This window comes from Phycodurus eques, chromosome 14 (assembly GCF_024500275.1).
Source record: "Phycodurus eques isolate BA_2022a chromosome 14, UOR_Pequ_1.1, whole genome shotgun sequence".
Taxonomy (NCBI): domain Eukaryota; kingdom Metazoa; phylum Chordata; class Actinopteri; order Syngnathiformes; family Syngnathidae; genus Phycodurus; species Phycodurus eques.
The window spans coordinates 1,283,247-1,309,117 of record NC_084538.1 but is presented as its reverse complement, the minus strand read 5'-3'; the positions used below and the strand labels follow the sequence as shown (position 1 = coordinate 1,309,117).

The 25,871-nt window shown below is 43.5% G+C and overlaps 1 protein-coding gene across 5 annotated transcripts in view; it reads right to left on the bottom strand.

Annotated features, from left to right (window-relative positions):
- Positions 1 to 23,464, bottom strand: part of letm1 (leucine zipper-EF-hand containing transmembrane protein 1) — a 32,920-nt gene extending 9,456 nt beyond the window's left edge. Inside the window, exons 1-15 of one of the 5 annotated variants that reach the window (XR_009769764.1) lie at positions 23,081 to 23,463; positions 18,195 to 18,252; positions 17,092 to 17,545; positions 16,071 to 16,214; positions 14,080 to 14,217; positions 13,738 to 13,941; positions 12,898 to 13,017; positions 12,049 to 12,180; positions 11,819 to 11,977; positions 10,639 to 10,731; positions 10,428 to 10,460; positions 9,849 to 9,983; positions 7,865 to 8,058; positions 6,268 to 6,424; positions 1,034 to 4,379 (exon numbers count right to left, since the gene is read on the bottom strand). Coding sequence is in view for 1 of the 5 variants with exons in the window: in XM_061695600.1 (XP_061551584.1) it covers positions 4,227 to 4,379; positions 6,268 to 6,424; positions 7,865 to 8,058; positions 9,849 to 9,983; positions 10,428 to 10,460; positions 10,639 to 10,731; positions 11,819 to 11,977; positions 12,049 to 12,180; positions 12,898 to 13,017; positions 13,738 to 13,941; positions 14,080 to 14,217; positions 16,071 to 16,214; positions 17,092 to 17,545; positions 18,195 to 18,252; positions 23,081 to 23,165 (2,259 nt within the window). In the remaining 4 variants the exon portion in view is untranslated. Of the gene's footprint in view, positions 1 to 1,033; positions 4,380 to 6,267; positions 6,425 to 7,864; positions 8,059 to 9,848; positions 9,984 to 10,427; positions 10,461 to 10,638; positions 10,732 to 11,818; positions 11,978 to 12,048; positions 12,181 to 12,897; positions 13,018 to 13,737; positions 13,942 to 14,079; positions 14,218 to 16,070; positions 16,215 to 17,091; positions 17,546 to 18,194; positions 18,253 to 23,080 lie in introns of all 5 variants that reach the window. The other 4 variants (XR_009769765.1, XM_061695600.1, XR_009769766.1 and 1 more) reach the window with 4 other exon arrangements.
- Positions 23,465 to 25,871: the final 2,407 nt, after the last annotated feature.

The window sequence follows — 25,871 nt, the reverse complement described above, 5'->3', positions numbered from 1 at the left end:
TTTCTCCTCGTGGAAATAAACTTTCTTCTATGATGTAAACCAAACATGATCACGAAAGACCTCCTCTGCCCCCTGGTGGCTGTTGTTATTACTGGGAAACTGGATAAAGTTTAAGATCGGTGAGGTTGCAGTCAGAGTTAGGGTTTCAAACAAGTGTTTCAAGCCATGATTAGGTTAGGGTTTTAAATCTGGATACCAAGCAAAGGTTAGGCTTCAGAATGATCATTTCTAGCAAGACTTGGGGTTTCAAGCCAGGGATAAAGTTTCAGATTGGGGTTTTAAGACAGGGTTAAGGTTTCAAATGATGGTTTCAAGCAGTTTTAGAGTTTCAAAATAGGGTTACAGTTTCAAATGAAGCCAGGATTAAAATTTCAAATCAGGGTTTCAAATGATGGTTTTAAGAGCTTTACTGTTTCAAAGCCTAACCGATACAGATTTTTGAGGCCAATGCCGATTCCGATATTTGGAAGAATAAAATCCCGATAGACGATTAATAGGCCGATTAATTTAGAAAAATATACAAGGAATAAAATAACTTCTTTGCTCACTTAATGCTTACAAAAACGAAGATCTGAATTACAGGCACAACATTTGACTGTTTTGCAAGACTTTGACCTTTGTTCAATTTTACAACAAAGAGGAAAATCTGGCAAAATCAGCCGATTTTTTTTTTGCCAATCTTTGCTGATTTAACGGTCAATTATTTTCGTTTTATGCTATAATGTGTTAGTGTAAAAAAAAAAAAAAAAAAAAAAAACGATTTGAAGAGAGTGCATATTGACCAATAAAATCAGCTGGCCGAATAATCGGTCAGAACCCTAGTTTCAAGCCATGATTAGGGTTTCAAGCCAGAGTTAGGGTTTTTAAAATTAGGGTTTAAAGTCAGAGTTAGGATTTCAATCATATTGTATTGCTGTTATTACCGCTATTAATATTAGCCACAGTAATCATTCACAGAAGTCTTTTCCTGCCGTTGTCAGACACAAAAAAATCAATCAATCAAAAACGTTCAAACACGGTCGCTTTGCCTGACCTCCTCAAAGTCGTCTTTTAATCGCTCTCCTCGGTCAGTCGTCAGTCGTCGCCTCCTCATCGCTCGGCCTCGTCCGAGCCGCAAAAAGCCCGCAAACTTCCTGATCGACGAAGGAAACAAAGCGTTTTGACGTGACGACCCGCAGGCCGCAACTTGGGAAGCCCCCTTCAGCTTTGTACGACGACGACAACCAAGAACTAAATAAACATAAGACGCGCTGTATTGATATCCATATTGTTGTCCTGGTTTGGGTTCCATTTGGAAGTTTACCTTGAAAAAATGGTGGAAAAGTCAAATAGGACACAAAAAAGAAAACAACACAGCAACGAAGGACTCCAGGAGCTTTGTGTTATTTATTTCACTTTTAGTACGTTGTGGTTTTTACTTGTTTTTATAATGATATTCATTTGATTGGGGGGTGAAGCATTCCCCCCTCCCCCCCTCCCAACATTTCAAGTATAGCTTCCTTAAAAAAATAATAATAAAATAAATCACCAAAGTTGCAATAAGATTAAATAAATAATAAAAATGATTTCAAAATAATCTACAAATCATGTGCAGTGATACAACACAGCAAATAGTTATCCTTTTTTTGGGTGTAAATATGATTTGCAAGTCATTTCAGTTGCGTTACAATCACTGTGGCGACAATCACAAGCTGTCAAAAGTTCAACTACTCCATTCCTTTCCAGGAGAAGCCATTCGTTTACATGATAATAAAAACAAAAGGAATCCATCGTGTATGTACAATGCTGCCGATTCGACCCGTCTGCTTTTTTTTTTGTCATTTTCAGCTTCTCGCTCATTCCCAGCTGCCTTTTTGATCGCCACCACAGCTGCCAAAGCAAATAGCACAAAATAATCCTAAAAACTACTCATAACAAGCACTTCTGCTCCCTTTCCACAAAATAATAATAAAGAAAACATTTTGAATGCATATATGCTTATTGCGTTTGTTCCGAGGACGGTTTGAGTCTTAAGCGATGCAAACACATCCCAAGAAATAGTCAGAGCCGCGATCAAACTTGCAATGACGTGAGCCAAAATAACCCGATTGGCTTTCCGAAGAAAGCCCGATCTGAGATCGACGGGAAGCCCTCGGAGCATTTATTCTCGATCCTTCGTACCCTGCTGCAACAATAGTAGTACTACTGGCACGCAAGTTGTCAACTCGTGCATAGTTTTCAAAGTATGCCAAAGTTGTTGTACTAGTGAGGAGCTGGATATGAAATAAATGCTCAAACATTGCCAACTATCCAGCTTAAGGTTGTACTAGTAGGTCAAAAGTAGTACTAGCGGTGGAAAAAAACACGTAAAGCGTGTACTCGTACATGGTCCTTAGAATGGATGTCAAGGATATTGAATAAATGGTCAAACAGCTTTCCGTAGGGACCTTCTGTACATCGATACCGTTTCCCAACGCCGCCGCCGCCCGTTGACAGAAACTGGTAATGCTCCTCTGTTGCATTGGACTAACTTTGGCACTGAGCTGGTGCCACGTTGTGGTTTGGGTGCTGGTGCCACATGCCAGCTCGCACACCTCCTCAGACCGGTTTGGAGGCTGCATGTTGGAGCCGTGACTTCCTGATATCGTGGAAAGAACTGCTGCTAATTTTGGTTCCGGCGCAGGTACCGACTCAGTTTGAAAGGGGTATTAGAGACCTGTGATTGTTCACAGTTCGGCACTCTGCTCCTCTCAAAATAAAAGATGGCGCCGGGGTTCCAGTTACATGTCTTTGATCCAAGTAGTTTTCACACTTGAGCTCAAGTGGAACGAGCGCGCCAGAGTTCACTTGCAAGCGGTCTCGGGTTACTTGTTTCGTGACGCTGGCAGATTTGGCCGGGACAAAAATGAACACCGACCGATATTTGGTCGCCCTCGAGCTGCTCCGTGTCTTTGCCCTGTGTGACGTCCGCATTTGAACTCACGTGAACTGAACTGCACCTGAGTTCACTTGCTAGCGGTCACCTGCAGAGTTGGTCTGGACCGACATTTGAAAAAATAAAAAATAAATGGTGCCAGGGTTGGAGCTCGGCGTCTTTGTTCTGAACAGCGATGACCTTTGAGCTGAAGTGACCCGAACCGCGCCAGAGTTCACTTGCAAGCCATCTCGGCCAGCTAGCAGATTTGGCCGGGACCAAAATGAACACTGATATTCGTATCAAACGACATTTTTCAACACCGGTCCACATCTTTGATCTGTGCGGCGTTCGCACCTGAGGTCATGTGAACTGAACCGTGCCAGAGGTCACTTGCAGGTGGTCTTGGCTCACTTGTTTGGCAACACTAGCAGTGCTGATCTGGGCCAAAATTTCAAACAAAAATAAGAATAATCCTAATAATGCATACATTAGCTCTAGTACTTAGCTCTTTTTCCACACTTGAGCTCAAGTGAACCAAACCACACTGGGGTTCACTTGCGAGTTCTAGCACAGCAACGGCACTCGATTTTGTTTGTTGTGAGTGTGAACACGGCCTCACCTTTGATTGGCATATCAAAGTTGTTTGCCTTTTATCCTTGACCCCCTCGACTCATTTAAGTTCAACTGGAACTTGAAATGTTCGCGTTACAAGAAAGCCGGCACGTACGTAACCATGGCGCCCGCAGAACGACAACGTCCCCTTCACGGCCACTTCGACGATCGCTCAAGTCGACGTGCAAGCCTCTGCTGCCAGAGTGATTGACAGCTGTCAGTCAATGCACTGAATAATGATGATGATGATGATGAAGAAGCAGTGCAAAAAGGAAATAGTTTGAAGGGAACCTTCTTTGGTTGAAGTGACACACGTTCATGTACAAATCCAAATGTGAAGAATGAACAAAGCGCAGGACTGACAGTGATGTTTGTTACTAAAGTGCAGAAAGCATCGCTCGTCCCCGATTGTTCACACTCAATCTGTTGATGTTATTATTATTATTATTATTTCTTTTTACGTTTTCGATGTGTTCTTTGCTGCCATCCTGCTGCGGAAACGAGCGATTCCAACATGCCCCCTGGTCCAATAAATAACAAAACAAGACTACAGTGTAATTTACACCATCAGTCGACATTTCTTTGACGTGGTGCCTTTTAAAGGCAGTAGGCGCTTGTTCACTTTGTGGCAGAAGTACATTTTCAGAAGGCAGTTTTTGTTTTGTTGGTATACCTTCCGCCACAGGCGGTTCACGGCCGCCATCTTCTTCACCTTCTTCTAGCCGTTGAGCTTGGCCGCCTGCTCCTTCTCCGCCTTCTCTTTGGCCTTCTCCTTCTCCACCAGCTTCTCCTCCTTCTGCAGCATTACCATGATGTCGGACACCTGCGTGGTGGAGATGTCGATGTCCTCCTTGTCGATGAGCTCGACCACCTGCCGGCAGATAATCGTTCAAATTGAGACGAGCCGGGAGGATTGATGACGCTTACAAAGCCGTGTCAGCATCCGCCAAGGCCAAACAAACCGGCCAGTCGGGCTCCAACTCACGATTATTTTGATCATCGATTCTTCTCGAGACTATTTTTTCCAATTAATAAATGTATTTCATCCCTTTATTCAAAAACAGGACATCATTTCCAACTGATAATGATTCAGTTCCTGGTTTGGTGTGCAACATGTCAGAAAATGGGCAAAAATGTTCATTGTTGTCTAAAGTACAAGATTTTGACGAAACAAGAAGATCATCAGCCTGCTTTCATGGAGGACTACAGAAATCAGAGGGATTTCCTGCTGAGAGTCTGAAATTCTGAGGATTGGGACAATTTTACGTTAAACGTCTCGGAACGATGAATCAATGTATAAAATATGTGTTGATTAATTTGACAATCGATTAGTTGTCGATGAATTGAGTAACTGTTGGACCGCTACATGCCAGAAAGCGCAACAGTTAGCGTTACAGCTACTATTCTTGGTTTCCAAAAGAGGCATTTAATGCACTCTTGTGGAGCAAATGAATGATGCAATTTAGATTTGGGGAAGAGGAGATATTCTACCAAGCATGGACAATTATTACATTTTAATTTCAAAAATAGTGTCTCCCTGTGCTGGCTGCAAAAAGCTGCTCCTGATAAAAATGTCACTTTTTGGGGTTGTTTTACAACCTGTGAGGCTGCACATTATGGAAAGGGATAGAAAAATAAAAATGAATGGATATTTTATACTAATCACAAGAATTGGCGTTCGTCACAAACTTTATGCAGTAAAGAAGCAACAAATCAGTGAAAACGGTTACAAATTACAGACTGTATGGTTATGGCACAACTGAAAGTCTAGTCAAATCCAACAAGGCGTGTATAAATTGGTTCTGTTCTCTTGATGTCCTGTAGGTGGCAGTAAAGTGCATGACAAAGCTCCAGGGGCCCGTTCTAGCTTTTTCCGGTCCATGGTGGCAATGTGAAAGGAGACTAACAGAAAGCCGGGACCGAGACATTGATTTTGAAACTTTTCAGACTACCCTAGCAAGGTTTTTCCTAGAAAGCACCTAGAAACTAATTTAGCTACTTTGGAAATTCAGAATACGTAAACGCTTCCCTCTAAACGACACCAAATCATTTTCTCTGTTTTCTCCGTCTCAGTCAGAGAAACACACGCCCTGTCTGCAAAAGTGCATTGCGAGTTGCTGAATTCACTTGATCCGTGTGAACCTGACTCAGTGAGTTGAGTGAGGCTCCGACGCGCCAAATTTGATGTACGACCCCAATTCCAATGAAGTCGGGACGTTGTGTTAAACATAAATAAAACGATAAACAACAGCGTGGCTTGGTAGTAAAAGAGTGCGGGTACTCGACCGGCCTGCCCGCAGTCCAGACCCGTCTCCCATTGAAAATGCGTGGCGCATTATGAAGCGTCAAATACGACAACGGAGACCCCGGAGTGTTGAACGGCTGAAGCTGTACATCGAGCAAGACTGGGAAAGAATTCCACCTCCAAAGCTTCAACAATTAGCGTCCTCAGTTCCCAAACGTTTATTGAATGTTGTTCAAAGAAAAGTTGATGTAACCCAGTGGTAAACATGACCCTGTCCCAACTTTTTGGGAACGTGCTGCAGCCATCAAATTCTAAGTTCATGTTTATTTTCTAAAAACAATCAAGTTGATCAGTTTGAACATTAAATATCTTGTCTTTGTAGTATATTCAATTAAATTTAGGTTGAACGTGATTTGCAAATCATTGTATTCTATTTTTATTTATGTTTAACACAACGTCCCAACTTTTCTTTATCGCGGCCATTTCACAATGCCCGCCGGTTTCGTCGCCGCACCTTGATGACATCGTCGATGTCAATCTTGCCGTCCTTGTTGTCGTCCAGCGCCTCGGCGATCCTCTGCAGCTTGTGCTCGGGAATGTTCTGGATCTGCCGCATGACGCCGATGAGCTCGTCGATGCTGATCAGGTTCTCCCTGAAGGTGTAGAAGAGACTGGATACAGGAAAATGCGTTACCGACTTGGGCGGGGGTGTAAAGGCCGGTGGAGATTTGTTTTGTTCGCCTGTTTGGCGGGGGGGGTCGGCATGCTGCGGTCCACTGCCCAATTCCACCCCCGACCCCCCCGATGATCACACCAATCAAACGTTTCCCAGCAAGCTTCTAGAATGTTCTTATGTTAATTCATGCTAGAAAAAAAATAATAATCATTCCAGGTGCTAATCTCTACAGTGAACCCTCGCCTGTTTGAGCTCTTTCTGAAGCAATCCGCCCAGACGCCCGGCTCCTTAGGTGCCAAGTGAACGGAGTAACCGGCCGGCTCGGCAGTGAACAGTGGCGTGTCCGACCGGCACGGGAGGCTCCTTGTGGCGCCGGACAAAACAGGGTGGTAACTTTCTTTAGATGATGCAGAGAAAGGTCCGGACAGTTATTGGCATCGGTGGATGGTAACAGCCGCTAACAGCTAGCTGCTTCACGTAACGTACAGCGAGAGCACAACTGAAGATTAGGAGTCCTTTGCAAAAGGTATTTTTAAAATGTCATTGTCATCTGAGTCAAAAAGGTGATCAAATGGGAAAGTACTAATTGGTATTCTTCATCTGTAAGCCATATTTTGTCAAGGGTAATGTTGTAAGATGAGTTTGAAATGATATTGAAGTGTTTTGGGATCATAGTTTGGGGTACAGTATAATTCGGGTTTCATCTAGTGATATAGGCAATTGTAAATATATGTTGTGGCATAATGGACCAATGCACTTGTGTCTTAGCATCCTGTCTAAAGTGTCCTTGTCTACTTGTGTCCTCATGGACATGTGTATTTGTTTTGTACTTGTGTCCTAGACGTTAGTAGGCACTGACTTTATTTTAGTACGTGTGAGAATTGTTGGAATATGTTGTATGTGCTTAGCTGAAAGGCATTTATTTGTAACTGTATTGCTGTAAAACGATATTGAAATGATGTTGATGTGTTTTGGGATCATGGTTCGTGGTTTATTTTGGTTTTAAAACAATTGATATAGGCAATTACCAAACAATTTTTGCCATTTGCGGCAGGGCAGGTCTTGGTCCCTACAACTCGTGAGCATGGCGAAGGTTGACTGCATCCATCTGGGATTCATGTCAATGTGGCTCGCAGCCCAATCACAGCAGACAACCACGATGCCATGTTAGCATTGGTGGAAGCAGTAAAAAAAAAAAAAAAATGTATTCAATAAAATTAAAAAGCAATTGATTGCCGCTCATCTTACCTTGTAGCGTCGCTATATTTAGTCAAGAATAAGCTGTAAAGGTTAACAGTCCATTAGGGATCTTAAAATGGTTGGTGCTTGGAAAAGACGTATTTGAGCCATTGATCTCCACCAGATTTTACCATGCAAGCAAGGCATGACGTGGTGATGACGAGGTCGGCACGGCGGTATTTGTTCCGGCTCTTACCCGATGGGCGGCGTGGTTCCGCTGCCCATCTGTCCGTCCAGGATGACCTTGTCCTTCTCCAGCTCGCCGATGATCTTGTCGATGCGTCCGATCATGCGGTTGACCCTCTTGGACAGACGCCGGCTGGCCTTGGACTCGCACACCGCCTTCTCCTGGCCCGTCTTGGAGAGCTCCTTCTTGATCTCCTCCAGGTCCTGCGTGACGTACCGCGACGATAGTGTGAGTGAGCACCATCCAGCTCTGGTTTTCAAAGTGTGGTATAAGGTACTACTTGCGGGATTCGGTGGGCGGTGTGTGGCAAACTTCTTAGCGATGAATGCAAACACACTGCGCTTTAGCAGACATCAGTGGATTTCCCCGAAAAGTTCATTTGTTTTTAACTTTTAAGTACAGTCAATTGGATTTAATCTTGAGAAGTGTTTCTTTTTTTAAACATTTATTTTTGTAATTTGTTATTTAACTTTGAAGAGAAAAGCATTTTAATTGAATCATAATTAAAGTACAGTGGAACCTCGATAAAACGGACCCCTATATAACGGGCATTGGATAAAACGGACCGTCGGGACTGAAAAATGCGTCCAAAAATAGTTTCCATTTGTCACTTAAACTGCCTTTGACAAAGTCTGCTAGTTGCACAATTGGCCACTGTTGTTTACTGGCGCTGTGGTGCAATGCAGACAGAAAATGGGACGGACGTATTTCCGGGTGACAGATGTACAATATGACTCGATCCAATTCCAAAAGACGTGCGTCCCGTGCCTATGTGGCGGCCCTGTTGAATGTGGGATAGTGAAGTGGCGTAATGATGGTTCTATCTATTGTACATAGACTTGCAGCGCAGAGAGAGGTCATCATGGCGGCAGTGTTACCTCTGGGGAATACAAAACAAGTCTTTGGAGTCTGGAATATTATTTTATTACTATTTTTGGTACAGTAACACTTCTTTGGTCAAGCCGTTCAGCTTTGGAAGCAGATTTGGAACTAGGAAGCACACTAATTCCTCGCAGCTTATGAAAGTGACTCGCCTATGTTAAGTACTGTAGGTCAACAATGTCACCATGACACCAGTGTGGTAAGTTTGGATGAAATGTGAAACTTTCCAAAATGTTTAAGCTTTGTTGTTAGTTATTTACAATAACTTTGTATTGTACTGGATGTTTTAGGGCACAAAAAACCCTACAAAACAATTTTGTACAGTACAGTAATATGTGTGCAAAAAAAAAAAAAAAAAAAAAAAGCGCTTCAATGTCACGGACAATTGTCACGGACAACCACCCCCGCCCCTATCACTCCGTTCTATCGAGGTTCCACTGTATAGATGTTTCTATTTTCCTATAATTAAGTGCAGTGTTAAAGTTCAAAGTGTGCATAATGTTACAGTGGTTTACAATCATATTCAACACAGTGAAAAGCTGCATTGTCACGGTTTGGCATTTGCAAATTCCCTGATTTATTTTGGAACCTCTCCTCCGTTATTCTTTGAAAATTGAATGACTCAATACCGTTTGTGTAAAGTGCTCGTGCCCGCACTTTTTTCTGCATGTGCCACTTTAGTTTGTGCCCGCAGGTTACTTAAGCCACGGATGGGCAACTTAAATGATGGCGGAGGCCGCAGTTTTTTGTCAGCGCTCCCAGGGGCACCACTCTTCTTCTCTGATGGAGAACATCTGGCGCTACAGTAAGCGATGTCTGCTCGGGTTAGGGTTAGTGGTAAATGATGTTATTACCACCCAAAACTGCTCTGTTACAGTAGAGGACACTGATTTATCATTTTAAAAAATGTTTGGCCAAAATGTTTGGGCCATGTTTCCTACTGGTACATTTACAATTTTCAAAAGAAAACCAAAAACAACAAAAATTAATCGAAGGGCCACTCCAAGTGTGCAAGTTGCCCATCCCTGATCTCGGCTCGTATGCGAGCTAACACTATTGATGAGCCTCACGTGAAAGTGAAGCACTGCCATAGAGAGTCGAGAGAACGCACCTCATTGTACTCCAGCACGTCGTCCTTGAGTTCCTCCAGCTCCTCCTTCTCCAGAGTCAGCAGCTTCTTCTGCTCCTTCAGCTTGGAGCAGGCGTCGCTGATCATGTCGATCTCCTCTTTGGTGATCTCCTCACCCTTTGAACGTAACAAACGATGGAAATGAACCACAGTGGAAGGGAGCAGAAGTGTCCACGCGCACACACCACATTAACAAGACAAGGGGAGGAATCACTGAGGAATTGTCACAATACTTTGGAACAATCATGAGGCAAAGTCAGTTGGTATAATTCATAGTTCATTCAATGATATATGGTAATATTAATGTTTTTGTACCTAGTTTGACTCCACACACCCTAAAAAAGTGGAGACAAAGCTCGTTCATGGCGAGTATTGGAGTTAAAACTATACATATGAAGGAAATGTTCATGTCTCCATATTTACGTTGATTTTATTTTGTGACGGTTGGAACACATTTCGGGGGTCTACGGAGCAGGAGCACGACGTGGGGAGCCTGTTCGAGACACGCGCGTGAGCATCATTTGGGAGGAGGAGATAGCCTTAGATAGCACAAAAGCTAACCTGGTAACGCAGGAATGTCTGCCACTGTTCAAACTGTGTTGGTAGACAAGAAGAAGAAAGAAAATAATGACAGCGTAGGAAAGCAAAAGGTTGAGTCGGTGGAGCTAAAACAAAAGCTGACATGCAAACGCGTTAAGGGCATACAGGAAAAATGGCTAAAAACGCTACACATGTACAGTTGATCAAAAAGGTAAAAATAAAAGAAAATTACTTTAACTCCTTCGAGGACGGGTGCCGTGTCCCTGAGCTCGTCGGCCTGAGACACCGTCTGCCCGCTTCGTTCGGCCTCCAGCTCCTCACTGTCCTGCAGGGGGCGCCGAGGGTTCAGCATGATGTCAACATGAGTTTATGTTGGAATAAATGCACTGGCTCAGTTACTTCAGCAGTTGATAAAGGTCTTATGACTTCAACAGCTTGAGCCTCAACCTGATTCTTTCACTTAACATTATTTCCTTCAAACATTTTTAGAACAAAAACAAGCAAAAGGGTTAGCGGGATTGTGACACCCACATCCCCACCAAAACTACAGCAGCTACTACGATGACTACTACAAATGACTAATGATTTTTTTGTTTCCTACATGGAGCTTTTCCAGATATGCAAAGAGGCAAAGCAAATATTTACAACTATGCAGCCATCCATTTCCTGAACCGCTTCTCCTCACGCAGGTCGCAGGCGTGCTGGAGCCTATCACGGCCGACTCTGGGCGAGAGGCGGGGTACACCCCGAACTGGTCGCCAGCCAATCGCAGGGCACATAGAAACAAACAACCATTCACACCTATGGGCAATTTAGAGTCTTCAATCAACCTAGCACGCATGTTTTTGGGATGTGGGAGGAAACCGGAGTGCCCGGAGAAAAGCCACGCAGGCACGGACGGGGAGAACACGGGGAGAACATGCAAACTCCGCACAAGCCAGGCCGGATTTGAACCCACAACCTCACAATTGTGAGGCGGATGTGCGAACCAGCCGCCCACCGTGCTTGCCTTTCTATAACAAAAATAGTTTTTAAAAAATAACAAAATAAAAAAAAAAATCTCTTTGTAACGGTGAATAAAGAATTCAGTTTCAGAATTGAAAACGGTGGTTTGCTCCACCTTCTACTTGGTGTCAAGGACCAATTTGTGAACATAATACATTAATAACCCTCAAATAACTACTTCAAAAATTGTCAATTTATGAACGATTGCTCCTGCTTTGGCTCTTATACAGAAACAATATATATTTGCTTGACGGATTGGTTTTAGCGTGTCTAACGAATTAATGTTGATGAATTTCAAAGTGGCCCTTGCTTCCTTCCACGATTCTATACACGGCCCCGCGAGGAAACCATTTGGACACCCCGCGGTGTATAACGAGCATGCTGCTTAAAGTGCAAGCATTTGGTACCCTGGCAGCCTTCTCTGCGGCGTCGGCCAGCCTCTCCATCTCCCTGTCCTTGTTGTCCTGGCGTATGGCCGCCTCCTCCTGCAGCGTGGTCTCCACTTTGGTCTTGTTGTCCACTTTGGACAGCTCCATCTCGGCCACCATCATCTGGGCCTCCTTCGTCTGCGGACAAATGACAAGACTGAACGCCGCGGTAGCACTTTGGGACACGGAGGACCGCGATGCCGACGTACCGCCATCTCGGGGAGCGTCTGCAGGGTGGTCTTCAGCTGGTCGGCGGGGGACAGCGTGTCGGGGAGGTACATGGCTCGCGAAAGCAGCAGCAGGGAGGTGGGGATCTGCTGCTTCAGATGAAGCTCCAGCCACTACGAGACGCACAATTTGGTGACATGGTACAGTGTGTAATACACGACGACACGGATGTCCACAACATTACGGAGCGGCCACACGTCAGTCTACTGGCCAGACGTCAGACCCAGAATCTACTGTAACGTAAAGATATTGCATACATTGTGGAGAGACCGCACGGCAGTCTACTAGAACTTAAAACGTGATGCACAAAACACTATGGAGCAACAACACATCAAAGCCTACTGAAATCTATGAATGGATGCACACAACATTCTGGAGAACGTAAACATGGGCGTGCACAAACTTTTGGAGCAACCACATTTCAGAGTGTACTGGAAAGTAAACATGGACGCAAAGATTGTGGAGCGACCACACGTCAAGAGTCCACCGGAAAGTCGTAAACGTGGACGCACGCGACATTGCAGAGAACGTAAACATGGATGCACAAAACGCGACGGAGAATATAAACATTGCAGAGCAACCACATGTCAGAGACCACTGGAATGTAAGAATTGACCAACGCGACATACGACGACTGGACACATAAACGTGGTCACTTCGGACTCGACTGCACAACACTGCGGAGCGGCGACGCCTCGCAGTCTACGAGAGCATCTCTCTCTGATGGATACAGAAGATAACTGGCTGTTCATCCGGCGAGTCCTGGCGGGAACCAAATCGTACAGAGCGCAGGACGAGCCGAGGCAGCCGTGTTGCGCGTCGGCCGTTACCTGGCCGAGCTGCTCCCGGAGTCGATCCTCGGTGACGCCCAGCGATCTCATCCCTCGAACCCGACAGGCGGCCTGCACCTCGTTGACGCTGAGGCTCGCCACGCCCTCCTCGGCGATCAGCTGGAAAGGAGGAGAAAGAACGCCGACTTTCATCTCACGGCACTCGCTTCCATTCAACCAGGACGGGGCAATATAGGGTCCTAAAATATTGAAATTCATATTTCAATATAGCCGCTGTGTCCCAAAATTGGTTAATTAAAATGATGTTGTTGAGTTTTATTGAGTTGGTATTCATTTATCTTGTGAAAAATGTTACATCTTTTTTACCATTTATTTTACGAAATAATTGGTTACTTTATCATTAAATTATGAATAACATTAACATTGACAAATTTCAACAATTTTACATATTTGATATATACATTTTAACAAGTGCTTGAAAATGTTTACATTTATTTTAATAGACAATTGGTTAATTGATAATTACCTTAATAGTGAGAATGATTATTTTACTATTAAAATAAACTATTTTACATATTTTACACACATTCAAACAACGGTTTGTATTTTTGTATTCATTAAATCATTGGTTAATTCATTATCATCACATTAATTACAAATAAAAATCATGAGAAGGAATTGTTTTACAGTTTACGTACACATTTTACACAATTCTTTTATCAATAATTGATTCATTCAAAGTGAAAAACAAATGACAAATTATTTTATTATGAAAGCAAACTATTGTTTTTGACCTCCTGTACAAATGAGCTGGCCCATCTGTCCGTTTTAAAAAGCAAACCCGCATGAGCAAACGAGGCGTCTCGAGACGCAGCAAACCTTGTCGTCTGCGCGGATGTTCCTCAGCTTCATGATGAGCTGGAAGCGCAGGAAGTTGTTGGTGCCGATGGACTGCAGCTCCAGCAGGCGGCACAGCGCCACCAGCTGGGGCCGGGTCAGGTTGTCCAGCGTCAGCTCGTCCTCGAACAGTTTGGAGAAGCGCAAGATCTGCTCGTTGCTGGGACGCTCGCCGGAGTTTCGGATCTAGGAACAGATAACGGACGACTTATGTAATTGAACTATATTTGTATAGTCGGTTCTCTATAAATAAAGTTGAGATGTGTTGAACGCATATACAACTGTAACGCTATATCAAGCACACGTTCTCCGTCGTTCACCAACCTTCTGGAAAAATGTGGAGAACTCCTCGGCGACGTCATCTTGGGCAGCCTTGTTGCGCAAAGCGATTTCCTCAATGGTGTCCTGCAAGAACTTGGCCATCTCCAGCTTGACGCGCAGCTCCTTTTTCAACCTCTCCTCCTGTGCGGAAATAGTTGCACGACACCTGAAGGATTAATGACCTCCGACAAGGAGGTTTTCTTTTCATTGCTATTTGTTTGTTGACGGTATTGTGCAAATAAAAGGACACATTGTGGAGGGGGACACTAGGTAAGAAACAGGTCAAGGATGCGAATAAGGTTTGGATTTTCTGGGGACAATTGTATAGAATTGTTATGAAAATAATGCAGGCATACACAGAAGGTGATTATGGAGAAGTGTGTGTGTCTATGTACATACACTGACAGAAACAGTGGAGCCTTCAGTTACAAGTTTAATTTGTTCCGTGACAATGCTCGCAACTCAGAAGACTCATATCTCAAAATCATCTTTGTTAGAAATGAATGGAAATGCCATTAAAATGGCTCCCGAAATTTTTTTTTTAATAATTTGTAGTGTTTTTTTGAAGGCGGCACGGTGATCGACTGGTTAGAGCGTCAGCCTCACAGTTCCGAGGACCGGGGTTCAATCCCCGGTCCCGCCTGTGTGGAGTTTGCATGTTCTCCCCGTGCCTGCGTGGGTTTTCTCCGGGCACTCCGGTTTCCTCCCACATCCCAAAAACAGGCATGAATTGGAGACTAAATTGCCCAGAGGTGTGAATGTGAGTGCAAATGGTTGTTTGTCTGTATGTGCCCTGCGATTGGCTGGCAACCAGTTCAGGGCTTACCCCGCCTCCTGCCCGATGACAGCTGGGATAGGCTCCGGCACACCCGCGACCCGCGTGAGGAGAAGCGGCTCAGAAAATGGATGGATGTTTTTTGATTAAGGGGAAAAAAAGCATTCTATAACATTGTACTTTATATAAACATAGAGTAATGACATAATCAAAATGTAACAAATTAAAGAGTTTTTTTGCCACATTTTGTGCTTCAGTTCAACATTGTGCTTCTCCTTCTGATGTGCACGCCTCGGCCACTGGGAAACGATACCGATCTATACGGAAGCGGACACTCCTCGGGGGGCTGCAGTAATATTCGTCGTTTTTTGCAGAGGATAAAGAATATGACTGTGTGTTGTAATATTGACTGTCTACATCTGTTGCTCCACAATTTGTGTTTAAATACCCCTTGCTTAAAGGGTTATAACACCAAGACACTGATGCTATTTGTGAACCTGTCCGTCTATGACGTTTCTCGTGATGTTTTAGCATTAAGCTAGCGGACTTTCGTATAAGGCAAAGCTATGTGGCTGTTTCAATGACGCAATGTGCAATTGTCTTTGTTTTAATAAGAACAATAATGATAATAAGGCATTTTAGTCATAAGCGCCTTTCGTGGCCCTCAAGGACACTGCACGTCAATAAAATAATATTAAAAACTGAATGACAGAAGAAATAAAACAAAAGTACAGGGCAGTGCAACTCGAGTGAGTAGTTTATTTTGACAGTAAACCTCAGCTGGGAGTGGTAAAAAATAGCTTGAAGGCTCTTTTTATAGAATTGTTCACTCTCTGCTTGCTGTGAAGTGAGTCGAGTTCACAGAAAACTTTAAAGTCAGGTCACTCGTATCTCAAGGCACCACCAGCGCGCACGCACACGCACACACACACACACACACACATATATATAGGAATAATCGGAGACAGGCAGACTGACAGCTTGCCATGTGACATTATGTATGGTATGTCCTTTTTAGAAAACATAACGTACAGGAAAAGCTTGCTATAATTGCAACCAGATGAGATTAGACAAGTCAGTAGGATTAAAGCTTGTCATGGCAAGACAGTCTAAGCACCTGACGGGGTGAAAGGTCATGTCAGATGTCACATGAAAGTGGAGAGGAATCGCTACTCTTCAAAGTTTATTTTCAGACATTCTGGTGTTGTTGCGGGGTTACCTTCTTGGACTGCGTCTCGAAGGTGGACGGCAGCATGTTGGGGAAGAGCTTGAGCGCGATGGGCAGCAGGAACTCCATGAAGGGGACGATGATGAACACCAGGAAGGGGAGCAGGCGGAAGACGTCTGCACAGGTGCGGAGGAACTGGGGGATGGGGGCACACGTTTGGGGAAAAAAGGGCTTCAATAAATACAATGGCTAGCTGCAAGTTAAACGATGAGCACGCATGACGACATTTATGTCACTCGGCTGCTTTGTGATTCCTAAAAAATGTCAATGTTGGCCAAATTAGTTGAGTTCTCTCAGTTAAAGCTACTAAACAGGTCATTAATCTGCCGAAATATCATTTCTTAAAGCCCACAAAAAGGTGATTTAGTAGTAAGAAATGGAGTCATTTCAACCTCCGTGCCCCCCACGGGGCCCTAACAACAACAAAAATGAAGCAATTTCAATACAGTAGATCCCTTAACTGCCCTAAACGTCAGCAGGCTGCACGTCTTTGTAAAATTAGATGAGTTTTGGAATGTATTAAGACTCTGAAAAATATAAGAAGTCAACTAATTTCAACACTATATCAAAATACATATTTTTGTCAGGATGCATGTTTTCGCAAAGACCCTCATGATTTCCGCGCAGTGTGAGGAAGACTCGTGAATCGCCGATCGCCTCCCGCTCAGGCTAAGCCGCTAACTCTAACGCCAATACTGTGACCCGGGTCGCCCTCCTCGCGCCTTGCCGCGCACGTGGGCCTAGCGTCAGCTGACCAGACGGACCGCCGCCACACATTCCCGGGAAGGAGGTGTCAAGAGCATTTCTCGCACCTGGTTTTGGATTACCCAATCAAACACGTCATATCAGCGAGTGACGTTACGTCATCAGTTAAAATGTCCTTTGTGATGTAACACACGGGATGTTTTTTTCAGCGCCCGCTTTAGACAATAATACCAATATGATTATTGGTGGCCATCATGTTTCTGACTTCTTAGTTCTCTGGAGTAAACAAACAAGAAAAAGGCCCAACCTGTCTCCTCTCCCGGCGGGACAGACCGTGTCCGTTGAGCACTCGCCACAGCATGCGTCCGGCGATCCCGGTGTCCACAAACAGCAGCCTGAAGCCGTGGTAGTAATGCTTGATTTCGTCCACCACCCTCTGCCGCAGCGTGCGCCTGACGGGCTCGGCGTCCAGAGCGGGGCTGTACACCGGCCCCCCTTCCTCCAGCTTCTTCTTGTCCTTCAGCGAGCGCAGGGACTTCTCCACCTTGGAGTCGTCCCGCCTCGCCGGCGAGACGTGTATCTGCCGGACGCCGGGGACGTCCCGCCGCCGCGGTCCCGTCCCGGTGGAAGTGGCCGGGTACGGCGAAGGGGACGCCCGGGGGACGAAGGCGCTCAACAGGCGGCGCGGGCCATCGGATGAGAAGACCGAGGGGCCCGACTGAGAGAGCGGGCCCGCGCCGACTAGTCGGAAACCGTCGAGTCTGTAAAGACCAAACAAAGGTCGATCTCAAACAAAGATACGACGTGCCACAATCAGATACAGTGGTGCCTTTGCTAAGTTTTATTCCTTCCGAGACCATGTTTGTTACTCCAAAAAGTCGTATCTCAAATCATCTTTCCCCATTAAAATAAACGGAAATGACATTCATCCGTCCCGTCTGTCTACATGTGTTAATGCACCGTTTGCTTTCAACTATAAGTTGTGTTAGAATTATCACAACTTTGAGGCTAGTTTTGATCGCCCATCTATGACATTTTGCATTGTGTGTTAGCATGAAGCTAGCGGACTTTTGCCAGACAAAATTTTTCCGTGTTATGTGTAATTCTCTTTGCTTTATGTGTTGTTTTCCAGTAAACTTCATCTGGGAGTGGCAATAAACAGCATGAAGCCTCTTTTTTCTTTTTTTTAAGACTTTGCCCGACTTCTAAAACTGCTTGTTTTGAAGTTGAGTTCGCTGATATCATTTCGTGCTCGTATCTAAAATGTTCGTTCCCAAGTCAAAGCAACAAAAAAAAAATCATCCGAGCGACAGCTTGCACCTTGAAAAGTTCCACGAACTCCAGGTACCATTATATATTAGGAATTGTGTTGATCAAGTGAGGTTTTCTGGCTTGATTTGATTGTCTCACCTCTGACTATAGACTCTTAGCGCAGCGCAGTTGAAGCAGGAAGCATCTTGTAGTTTCCCTGTGAGGAAGCAAATATATAGATTTTGAACGGAAACAATAACACAACATCCGTTATATACAGTACAGTAACCACTTCAGGTACACATCTAAATGAGTTCCAATACACGACAATGTCTAATATCATTTCTGTGAAGATTTGACACAACTGTATTGTATTGGTTATGGTGTGCCTAATGAAGTGGGCTAATTAGGGACTATCAATTGACACAGCAGGAGGCCCAGCGAGAGGCCCGCGGAGGCTTTCCACCAATCGTTAGAGAACAGATGGGCAGGCCACGCCCCCCCTGGCCCTCACATGGCAAGCTGGACCGGATCCAGCAAGTCGCACACACAATCACACACACGCGCACACACACACACACACACACACACACACACACACACACACAGAGAGTATACTGGAAGAGCGTCGCTTTAAAACGACACAGAGGGAAGAGACTGGAAATAATGTAAACCGTGTGCGCAATGGTGTTGTGTTGCTTTTAATGATGTGGCTCTTTGACATTACATTCAGCAGCTCACTCGTTTGAAAATCAACACGTAGCCCATAAATACTATTTTCAGTGACCTGGTCAAGCGTTTACGTCTACAGAGAGTGCCAACCTTGTAAACGTGTACTCAACTAGGGCCGTCACGACTGAATAGTTTTAGAATCGATTATTTCATCAAGTAATCGAGTAATCAGATAAAAATGTATACTCCATTACACTTTATTGAAAAGCCAACCTAACTGACTTTGCAAAAAAACGACAGACGAGTGTCTGTAAGTGATTTTTAAGACACTATTGGATGTGTAATGTACATATAACATGATGTATGAGTGAGCTAAATGGTAGTTGGCGTTTTTTTTTTAACCTAAAACGGTAAATGCTAGCGCGCTAATGCTAATCGCAAATGATAACTGTTTAGCAAAGGCTGATTTTGTTGTCTCAGATTCTCAGTTCCAACATACAGTATGCAGTTTAAGGATAGAAGTCCAACCCTCATGAATGAGAAGAACTGCCTCCACCAGTGAAAATGCAATCCATGCATTTACTGCCTTCAATCGAGTAGCCACAGGCCTCTTCATACTCCCGCGCCCGCATTGCATCACGTGACCGACGCATTGGCCCGCGCGGCCCCTCTGCGTAGCTTGACGCGCACACAGCAAAAATGGTTGCCGCGCGTCGAACGCCGCGGAGATCATCTCTCGTGATTGGTCCGTTGTAGTCACATGCTGTGATGACGTACTCAGCGTGCCCCTCGGTTCAACATACCATCTACGCCGCCGCCTTCTCAATCGATTTGGCAGCATAATTAAATGTATCACCTTGTCATCTAGGTCCACTTGTTCCAGCAGACACTGTTCCACGGTTGCCATTGCTGTTGCTTTGTTCCTGGTTACTGAAAGGAAAGTAAAAACGGCTACCGGAAATGCGGTAGCGGCATCTGCTGCTTGCTGTGAAGCCTGCTGCCGCCATTGAAATTTTTGCTTGCTACTCAACACACACACACACACAAATTGGCCGAGCGACACCTCGTACGTTGAAAAACTCCTAACTCAGGTCTAGGGCTAAGGAAAAATAAATGAACAAATCGAATGACTCGGCTAAGTTGATTTTAAAAATAGATTGAAGCAGAATTTCTGCCTCAAACTTCCGCCTGGAACTATGTTTGCGCCAGTGGAACCACTGCTTCACACGGACATTCCAGGACGGATGTCATGTTGGGCCACTGATAAATGACAGAGGAGAGTCTGTAAGTGATTTTTAAGACACTTTTAGATGTGTAATGTACATATAAAATGATGTATGAGCTGAATGGTAGTTAGTATTTTTTTTTTTTTTTTTTTACCTAATATGGTAATCGCTAGCACACTAATGCTAAACGCGACCGCTAACCATTTATTTAGCAAAGGGTGATTTTTTTTTTTATTGCGAAACCTCAAGGGTAATATCGAAATATCTATTGGATATGGTAAATGGTACATGGACTGCAGTTATATAGCGCTTTATCTACACTATCACAGTGCCCAAAGTCCTTTTACAAAGCCTCACATTCACCCACTCACACACACATTCATTCATGCTGCCATGCAAGGCGCTGCCAGCCCCACTTGCCCAAGGACACTTGGACATGCCGACGGTCGGGATTTGAACCAGTGACCCTTCAGTCGCTGGACAACCCGCTCTACCTACTGAGCTACAGTCGCCCGCCGATAATCGATTCTAAAAAGATTTGATCGTGACAGGCAACCGTACTCGGGTCACTCAGAAGTCAAGGTACCACTGTACTTATTTTGCACCAAATATTTTTATTAGCCAGAGCTTTAGCGGCATCTTGTGGCGGTAGAGAAAGAGCGCAACACCGCGACTGGCTGGACACGGACGGGTTCATGTAGGCCATACGATCAAGCAAGAGCAACAACTTGTGTCTTCCGTGTTGTCGACTTACAAACTTTGTCACGCTATTTAGCGACTAACGACAACAGTGTTCCCCATGTTAGCAACATTCTTATTTCTATTTCTTAATGATTTGGAAGTCCCAACAAATAGTGGTTGGTGTTCTGCAAACATGAAACATATGGAAAAGTCGATGCATAATGAAGACATGTTTTTTTGTGAATGTTGAGTAAATATAGACATAATGTTGATATGGAAATGTAATGTTAACAACTGCCTATAATTCTGTTCAACATTTTATTTCCCATTTCTAAAAACATATTCTATAGGAGAGTTCGCCGTGTCGTTCCCAAAATGGTCACGTGGTGTGTTAGTTGTAGGGATGGGCATTGTTGACAACTTCACGATTTGATTCTGTAGGTTGCAATTTGATTCAATATTGATTTAAATGTTGCAATGATTCAATAAGAATAATACACAAATAATTAAGAGTAGCTTTTGACAATTTTGAAATATTTTTGATGCCATGTATGAATATGTCTTACGTCACATTACTTTTTTTTTGCAAACATTTGCACATAACTTATTTGTATATATGGAGTACAAAAGTAAAAAAAATATGACAGTTGTGTATAAACACTGAAAAGGTAACGTGCATGTAAAGATGAATTACGTTCATCACCTCTTAGAAATTGTAATAAAAAAGGCTAAATAATAACTTATTTGTTCATATGGAGTACAAAAATATCTCAGTGCTAACTAAAGAAGTAGCATGTTGGCATTTCCTTTGTCAAACCCCGTTCGTTCATTTATTGCCTCCGTCAACAAGTTGGCGAAATTTAATCGATTTAGCAGATTTGTTGAATCGATATCGAATTGCAGGGGAAAGAATTGCAATGCATTGCAGAATCGATATTTTTACCCACCCCTGGTTGGTTGGCAAAAAGATTGTTCGATTAACAGCCGACAGGGAGTCATCGGATTATTCACACTTATTTCCGTTAATTAATAACGGCCTTGCCGCGTCGCGTTAGCAGCTATACATACGGATTTGATAAGAATGACCCAAAGAGCTTCGACTGCATACCAAAGATACCCGAAGCTCGTGGAAAGCTTTGAATCGCAGCAATTAAGCGGACCCCTACTGTAATGACTGCGTTTGTTTTCAAAACCACTGGTAGGACACATAACTTTATATCAGCTTCTTTGGTAATATAATATAGATGTCACATTGTTCCTTTGTAATCATTATATTTAATGTCACATTAGCTAGTAACTTGCATCTCAATCATAAATACTTGAGTAGTGGCGGCAAATGTTTGTGCAGACTCGACCGGTTTTTATGTTTTTATGTCTCAAAAGTATTTTCTGTCAAATGGCTGTCCGTTGTCGTACCAGAGCGGCTCTAAATACCGAAGACAAATTCCTTGTGTGTTTTTGACAAACTTGGTCAATAATGACGATTCTGATGCCTGCATTACTTTTGGTAATATTTTACCCTTTAAAGTGGACAAACTATCATATAATAATTACAAATTGGATATGGACCTGAACAAAGCCTTAACCAAATATGCAAACGCGCGCCACGCATCGAGACGTTTCACCATCTGAACATTTTCCAACTAACTACTGAGTGATGAACACTTGCGACTTGTAAGCTTTCCTTAAATCTTTTGTGGAGGCCTAAATTAAAAGTTGTTGATCAAATACATAAATACAGTATCGGGTCAGCCCAGGAGGATAGATTTGGGTCAGGCAAATCCTGGGTGCCCACTGTTGCAGAGAAGCTTTGCTGCCTATCCTTGCTTGGCATCAGCTGGCACAAACTTGTCTATCGCGATAAAAAGCCGCGAAAACTAGATGACGATGCAACTTTATCAGCCATTGCTTTTAGCAAGCCATCGGAGTTTCAATTTTATGTCCATGCGCACAATTGCGTCACACTCACCTCTTTGGCGAACTCTCCTATAATCTACAACAGTAGCATCTTACTGAAACAGTTTATTAAAAGAATATACGTATTGAACACAAGTGAGGTTACCGGTTAGCATGGAAAAACCCTTTCTCCACTTTCTCACATGAGCATATTCTGTAATATTGATGTCATTACATCAACACAAACCTATGCTACATGATGTATATTTGAGAAGACCAAGACGCTGCCATGGCAACCGGCATCCCCCTCATCCAACGCGACCTGAGCCGCTGTCCTCGGACGACCTCAATCCCGAATTGTCTTCCCACTTGACAGCATTCATTTACTAGCCACGTTCGCAACACGTACGAGAATATATTTGAGTATATGACAGTGAGTCACCCGCCACCTCACAGCTGGAAACCAAAATGGAAAACTACCACAAATGCTAATGTAAAACGAGCTAGTTAGCATGTACACGCGAGCACACAGGCCGAACCAGCTAATGACGACAATAAATGGCTCCATACCTTTGGCTTTGCGTAGGTCGTTGTTGAACGACCTGGAAGTTGTCATTAACGGTGCCCTGGACCTCGTCAACAGGATTAACGCCATGTGGAGGCTTTCAGGCTTTGTCTGTCTCGCAGCTACCTTTGACTTGTTTTCCTTACCTAGCGAGCTAGGCTAAATGTTTGTCGACACGAAGGAAAGGAGACTCCCAAAGTTGGGGAGGGGAGCACATAAATACAAAACGCCCCGCATAAATAAGTGTACAACATCGGAGGATCGGTCTCCTTGCTGCTCATGCCCTCCTCGACTCTCGGTCTTGAGTGACAGTTTACCGGGGCAAGGCTTCCTCTGACGTCATTCGACCGCTCGCCCCTTTAGTCCGGAAGCCGCCAACCGGAAAAGGAGGGGCCTACTCGACAAAGTTTAAAAAGAACAACTTATCACGATATTTGCGAATACTTTTGTACAAACGAGTGGGGCAACTTGTTAGGAAGACACGTCCGGTGGCAGGTTTAAAATGTAAAAGTACACGGTCATTTTTCACAATGAATTTACACATGCCAAGAGGACATATGTTCATTTTATGTACTTTATATATTTGTATTAACAAGTTGTCTGGATGAATGACTATTTTTGATCTGAAATATGCTGTTTTACGAGCCAGGACACTTTAATTTGAAAGTCATGTCTCCATGACGTGATAGCCTTTGGCGGGATCCGCCAACCGGAAAAGAAGGTGGCGACCCGATAAGTAAAATACTGTATGGAAAACTACCACTGTTTTGGAGTGTTTATGTGCTATAAAGCATCTCGACTTGTTTTAAAGTATCATTACTTTTACATAGTCTTGTCTACTTGAATAATTTATTTATTTATTTTTGTATGGGGAGGAAAATAAACTGGTATGTCGCTTTAAAATAAATAGCATTTAGTCATTTTAAAAAATATATACACATCTTCCTAGCGAACATGTTAATTGTATGTACTTAAAATGAGCTCAATTAACAATTCACTCGTCTTGGTGGTGTACTGCTTCTGTCGTGTAACTTTGTGTTTCACGAGACGGGACACTTTAACTTGAAAGTTAGGCACTTCCGCCTCTGACGTGATGACACTGTACAATTTACAGTAAGACTGATGTATATTTTTAAAAAGCCTGACGTCATAGCTTGGCATACTGTACTGTGCATATCCTTCTGTTTTCTAATGCTAAAAGGGATGTATATTAATAAATACATTGAACGTCACGCCTCTGAATGCTTCAAATAGGCATTTTCTCTGTGTTACAACCTGATTCCCTTGTGCTTGACTATCGGTTAGTGCAAAATAATATGTCAAAATGTGCAATCTTACCTTCATTATTACTGCTTCTCTGTGGAACCATCGTTAAAGGGCTCATGGGGGAGAAATTAGAATAGAATATATGTGAACCGCTGCCTGTATAATTGCATTGCATATTTTCATTGTCAGTTGTTTTACAGTGGTTAAAAACAAACAAGTTATTGCGAATTGGACGAGCGGACTGCCCGACTCGCAAAACATTTGCATCCCAATTACAGCCATGGGCCGATCAAAACAGATGCTGGCCAAAAGTCAACATTGACACAAACAGAATAAGCTCTACTCTACAATTACACATACGATACTAGGCACTGAGAATTGTTCTGTCTTAATGCATATGCTTAAAATCACATCAAAAGGCTTCATCCACCATGATGGCTTCGATCACTCCTCCCTTCTTTCTCATGCAATGGACTATTGCATCTTACTGCAAATGTGCAGACTTCACTCCAGAAAACAATCTTTTGGCACGTTGTGAGGGAAATGAAGGAGCGTTACAACAGTGGAGCAGAGAAGAGGGGAAGGCAAAAGGTAAACATCCCTCTAGCCATGCTCTGGACCGCTCATCCTCACCAGGGTCGCAGTTATACCGGTAGTTTCCTTTTTTCTTTTCAAACCTACAAGAGGTTTCAACCTTTTTCACGGTGACACTGAACGTGTGTAACCGGCTAGCGGTTGCGATAGCACTGCCGTCAGTATCAGCTGAGGAGGTTGCAATAGAGATGATTGGCATAACGGCATGCAATTAGGAAAGTGCGTACTTGTGATATATAGTCACCAAGAACGCTGCCTAGGTTCAATAAAATAAGTGGAGGAAATATTTTTGGCTTCTGAACCTTAATTATTCACAAGGGATTATATTTTGTTCCTAAATCAGTTGTAAATATATATTTTTGGTGCATATTTAAAATTCGCTCTTCATAAAACCAATTCATTAGTAGTTGTAATAGTCGCATTGGTAATAGTACCATCGCACCAATGGGGGACCTCCGCTTTAACAACACTCACACCCATTAGCGTTGTGGGCCGTGTCAAAAATCTGTTTTATATGCCGTGGGCCACAAAAAAAATGGAGGGCTCGCCACAAATGTCCCCCAGGCCATAGTTTGGAGCACTCTTCCTTAGGCCGTCAAATGTCTGATGAATATTGTAATATAATATCATAATACTATATAATTATAAGAACTAATGACAATATGGGTGCGTCCATCCAAATGTTGTTGGACAGGGTTTCTATAAACTTTTTTTTTAAACAATTGAACAAACGTATTACAAAAAAAACCTAATGACTAGAAAGCAAGAATTAAATAAAGGAAGAAAAAGAAAGACTCAAATAAGGAATTGCAAATGTATGCGATAGTGTGGTCATTCACTTCCTCATGTTTTTTTTTTTTTTTTTTTTTTTTTTGCTCGTGTGCGCCGTCGACCAATCCCGAGTTAGCATTTTTCGCGCTGGTTGGCCTCCCCGTT